At 42.8% G+C, this 5,328-nt stretch overlaps 1 protein-coding gene across 1 annotated transcript in view; it reads left to right on the top strand.

The window, feature by feature from the left end:
* The window catches only part of EGLN3 (egl-9 family hypoxia inducible factor 3), a 48,349-nt gene that overhangs the window by 781 nt on the left and 42,240 nt on the right, over window positions 1-5,328 (top strand). The window contains exon 2 of the mRNA XM_019519921.1: window positions 4-430. Coding sequence (XP_019375466.1) covers window positions 4-430 — 427 coding nt within the window. The remainder of the gene's footprint in view (window positions 1-3; window positions 431-5,328) is intronic.

The raw sequence follows: 5,328 nt of genomic DNA on the forward strand, positions 1-5,328 counted from the left end.
GAGGCGGCACCGGTCCGGCGGCTCCGCGGCCTCCCGCGTGCCGGGCAAGATGGCTTCGCGTGCCCTGCTGTGGCACGCGTGCCGGGGGCTGCCCATCCCCGACCTGGAGAAGATCGCCTTGGACTACATCGTGCCCTGCCTGCACGACATCGGCTTCTGCTACCTGGACAATTTCTTGGGCGAGGTGGTGGGGGACTGCGTGCTGGAGCGCGTGAAGCAGATGCACTACAGCGGGGAGCTGCAGGATGGGCAGCTGGCCGGCCAGAGACACGGCATCGCCAGGCGGCACTTGAGGGGAGACCAGATCAAGTGGATCGGAGGCACGGAGGAAGGGTGCGAGGCCATCAACTTTCTCTTGTCCCTGATAGACAGGCTGGTGATGTATTGTGGCACCAGGCTGGGCAACTACTATGTCAAGGAAAGGTCCAAGGTAAGAGTCTTGCTGTGGTTGAATTTGTGGTTGTTTCCTAAGGGCTCCATGCCTGTGGGTTCTACCACCAAGTTGCGCGTTCCTGATATCCTGACACCTGGCACGTGTCAACTCCCCAGACTGCTCCCAGGACCCAGCATCAATTTTCCTTTTGCTCATCCGTTTAAAAGACATGGCAGGTGATAGTGCTTACTACAGCAAGAAAAAGGCATCTTTTGCCTTTAAAGCATAGTTTATGTATCTGCTGCCAGATGCAGGAGTAGAGTATGTTATTGTTTATAAACAATTCCTGGATCCTTCACTTAACCCAGCAGCACAGAAGTCGGGGCAAATTGAGAAGCATGTTTTAAGTTAAGCTGCTGAGAGGAATGAATGGAGATTTTTTTTTTAAGCTTGTAAAGTAAAGGACACTCATCAGCTGTTACTGTTCTCTTCCTCCCCAATGCCATGTCTTTTGGGCAGTGGTGTTCAAAAGATGATTGGAAGACAGGTTCCCAAGCTGCTCATATTGTTTATATAGAAGTGATGAGGTTAATCCTAAATTTATGCACAGTGTACTCACAGAGACAGACCACTTCACTGCTGAGTAAATAAACAAATGTACATAGTAATTAATTAACTAATTCCTAGTGAGAAGTGACTTGAGCCTGAATGAAGGCAGACAAGGATCTTTGGGTAAATCTGATATATTTTATTAGACCAGCTCAAATAGTTGGAAAAATTCTTCTTTGCACTTGGGGGTCATGAGCCTGAATGAATACTTTCCATTTTGATCCAAAGGGGAAGCTGTATTCACTTACAAGTTTATGGTGGTCATTTAAGATAAAGTCTACTAATGATGTATTTCTTCTAGTACTTCCACTGGAAGGGCTGGCAAAATGCACATAAATACTGACAAACTAATCATAATAGACTAAAGTACTCTGGTATGAGCTTCTTATTTATTTTAACCCTTTGTCTGCAGCTGGCTATCACAGGTATTTTTAGCAGTTTTGGTAAAGGTGAGTAGAAGGAGGGAGTTACCAATGTCCACTTGTGCTTGTCCACTGTTAAAATATGTTTGGTTTTGTTTGCAACATTTCATTCATATGGTAGTATTAATCCAGTGAGCTTCAGTCTCCATCCTCATGTCAACTATTTCAGAACTAAAGGATATTGTAATAGCTGTTAGCCTTGCCATTAGAAGTATGAAAAGAAAGATACTTTGCTCTTGTTTAAGGGTGTGCCAGAATTTCTTTGTGAAGAATGTGTTAAAAAGTTGCTACTTGAAATCCGTTTCCCAGTCAGTTTATCTGACATTTAGTTCAGTCAGAGTTGGCTAATGTTGCTTTTATTCTCTGCACCTGTATGGAAATGACATTACCCTCTGTTACTAATTGTTGTAAAATTCCTCATAGTTCTTATCCGATTTTCACGGCTGGCAAACAATCTGAATTATACATTTTCTTCTAGGTTTCCATTTATGTTTCCTCTTTCTGTGATGTAGCTGTTAGAGCACTGAAAGTTGTGTGATTCTTAAGATACCAGGCAAGAGCTTTGGGGCAGTTGCACTTCAAATTTTATTCTAATCTCAGTGTTTTCCTCTAGGTTTTAGGAAAGGGGATAGAGGAGGGATGGAAAGACCTTGAACAGTTAGCAGGGTATGTAAAGAGAACATTTATGAATCCTTATTAATTGTTTCTTTTGGCATTATCTTAAACTAAACGGGGCATGTGGGAGTTGGGGAATGATGATGTTTCTCAGCAGGAAGGGAGAGGAAATGAAATATTGGCTGTGGCGGGACTTAGCTGTTTCTCAGGTTTTTGGGAATATCCTGAAAAGTTGGCAAATACTAGTCAAGGGACCAGCCTTGTTAGTCTCAAATCAAGTAGAAGTCAATAATAGTTGAATCCTTAACCCTATATTGAGCGAATCATCCTATTAAGCTAAAGAGCTGGATGGATTTGAGACGCAGTACGTGAGCTGTCTGTAGTGTCAATTATTGTACGTATTCCCAAGTGCCTGCCTCAGTAGTATGGGTAGGTATGGTGGTACCTTGTTGGCCACTAGGAGGAAGAAGAAGGGGATTTGCACTAAAGCAAGAGACAGACACCCACAGGGGAGATCACCATCACATTCACCTAACTGTGTACAAGGAGAAAACCTACATTAGATGTAGCTTGTTGCATTGGTCTGGAACAAACTCTTCTGGGACTTGTCTTGGGCTATGGAAAGTTTAAGGGGGGTTTTAAACCAAATTGTGGTATTCCTAGAGCTTTCAGTGTTTGAGAGTTATACTTGTTATAATAATACATGTTAACAATAATAGCTGACTCTGTAGATTTTTTCTCCATCTATTAAAATGTGATAATTTTACAAGTGGCTACCGAAATATTGCTATGAACAGATTTCTGCAGCTGTGTAGTGGTAACTGAACACTTGTGTGTGGAAGGTGACTGACTTCAAAGTAGCAGTGCAAAGAAAAGCTACACACTAGTTCGGGGACTAAAAGGAAAGAGTATGGTATTTGAATTAAAATACACAGAGAATTTCTGTTGGAAACTACCAAGAGCACCCCTATTATGAAAAAAAATATCCCTTTGACTTTTTGATGATTACAAGTAGTTGTTTTACATATCTATTGCAAGATGAAACCTAGAGCAAAACAGTGCCCCCTAGTATTATAGAAAGTTAGTGACCAACAGGAAGACTCCCTCCAGCTTTGAATAAACTTAGTGTATAACCCAGCTTCCTATCCTGTATAGGTGTTTCTTGGAAGTTTCTTATCCAAGCACTAAGCAGGTCCATCTGGTCAGGACATCTGGTAAACTAATAAATAACCAGTGTAATTCTTTTAAAGTAAATAAGGTTTGACGTATTTGCTAGATTATATCCACATTTCAAATGTGTAATTTTTTGGAGACAGAAAAACCTTTAATAACTTAGCTTGAGTGTTTTATCATTAGATTCCAGAGCTTTTCGATTTGATACACATTGTTTTAACTGTCTTGGTGATTATTTGATATTTTTTGTCAGATAATGGGGACAGAGAGATGGGGGCTAATAACAATCAAGAACAGTTTGTTTATATAAGATATATAAACTTTTGACTACCTGAGGAAGTATTCTGGTCATGGAAGTAATATCTGAGTAACATTGACTGATTTATTTGGCTGAGGTCTACTCTTTAAAATGACACATTGTTAAATTTATAGCATATTCAGTTAAACATTAGCCTGGAATATTGGCAGAGAAAGGATTTGCCTAATGTCTTAACTTTCCTGGTTCTATGAGCTGCCATTTGGTCAGTGTAATATGTCTAACTATGGATTCCATAAAGGGCATAACAAGAATGACTCTTGTATAATACTGGTAACTTTTCCCTTGTATTTCTGGGGGGATCAGAGTGGTATTTCAGAGACTGGGGTGGGGTGGGTGGGTGGCGCATTGGGAGGCTTAAGTAGTGGCACAACTGCCAAAAAGTTTCCCCACTACTTGTTAAAAGAAGAAGGCAACCAGGAACCTTGCCCAATTCTTTGAAAGAAAGGGTTGTAGGTGCCTACCTCCCAGAGAGGGCTGGGATTAAGACATGTCTTTGTCCCCAGTGTTTTGTGTTGCCTGGTTCTAGGCAGCTTTCTGCTTTGAATGGGATCTGAAACAGCCAGCACCTGATTCTCCTCCATGCATTGTATGGGGAGCATATGTGGCTCCCTAGGCTACATCTCTATGAGCAGGGGCATGTGGTTGCTGCAGGGAAAAAAACAGTGGTACAAATTCATGCTGCTGCCTTTTGCCCCGGTGCACACCCCTGCATGTGGGGTTAGCAAGGGGAAACATGCTCCTGGTGGGGTAGAGGAGGCTGGGCCTAGCACCTGGGCTGGCCCCAGCAGCGTTACGTGGGTGTTGGGTATGTTTCGAGCAGCACATGCTGCTGCCGCGTACTCCACCCCACTTTATTTCTGTTCACTTATACACCAGGATTTCTCAGTATTTAAACCAAATCATATACGCAGGGTGCATTTTTGCGGTGCCTCAAGCCTTTGAGATGCCTCAAAATTCATGTGTGCACTCATGTTGATGCAGCCATAGGGGCTAACACAGGGGTTCTGCTCCAGGAGCCAGACATTTGAAAGTTCTGCATTGCAGCATCTAATTTACAGGCATCTGAGTCCCTTATTGGATCTAGCTTTAAACTTTAGCTTCAGTTGTTAGGAGGGATGAAGGTGCTCTGTCCTGGCACAGACCTTGCAAATCAGGACTGGGAGAAAGTTGCTGTTCAGCAATATGTGGGACCTGAGGTTTTTGTTCCATGGGGAAAACAATCTCAGATTTCCGAAATGTTTGTTTTGTAAAACGTGCAGTCCAAGATCTCTGGGCTGCTGAAGAACTGAGCCACTAAATTTAGGAGCTCAGGGAACCCAGTCTCTTGGACAGTCTTCTAAATGGGCTGCTGCAGAGACTAAGGGCTCTCTGGCAGCTGCAGCCTGAAACCTGAGGAGCCTCTGCTCTAGGCAGGCTGCTGGGGGTGAGCAGATAAGGAGTGAACTAGCAAGAAACCAACTCAGAAGTCAACCAGCCAGGTTAACTCAGAATCCAACTGCTCCCATTCAGGTAAATGGCCAGATTATCCAAATCACGTGAAGATATCTTAAAAATCTGGATGTTTCAATTAGATGTTTTAGTGGGAGCTGAACTTTTGTGAAAATGTTCCATTCTTCATAAAGGTGTTTTCACTCTCTCTTCCACCTCTTACTACTGCTCTAAAGCAGACTTTTTAAGGCAGACCCTGCCTTGAAGAAGGGGCTGGACTATGTGCTCTTTCAAGGTCCCTTACAGACCTATTTTTCTATAAAACTATATGTTCTGTAGAAAAACAGGGACCTTAATGTTTCCCCATCTTCCATATGGCAGCTATTCAG

The sequence above is a fragment of the Gavialis gangeticus genome, unplaced genomic scaffold (assembly GCF_001723915.1).
Source record: "Gavialis gangeticus isolate Ggan-Ray unplaced genomic scaffold, GavGan_comp1, whole genome shotgun sequence".
NCBI classification, from domain to species: Eukaryota; Metazoa; Chordata; order Crocodylia; family Gavialidae; genus Gavialis; species Gavialis gangeticus.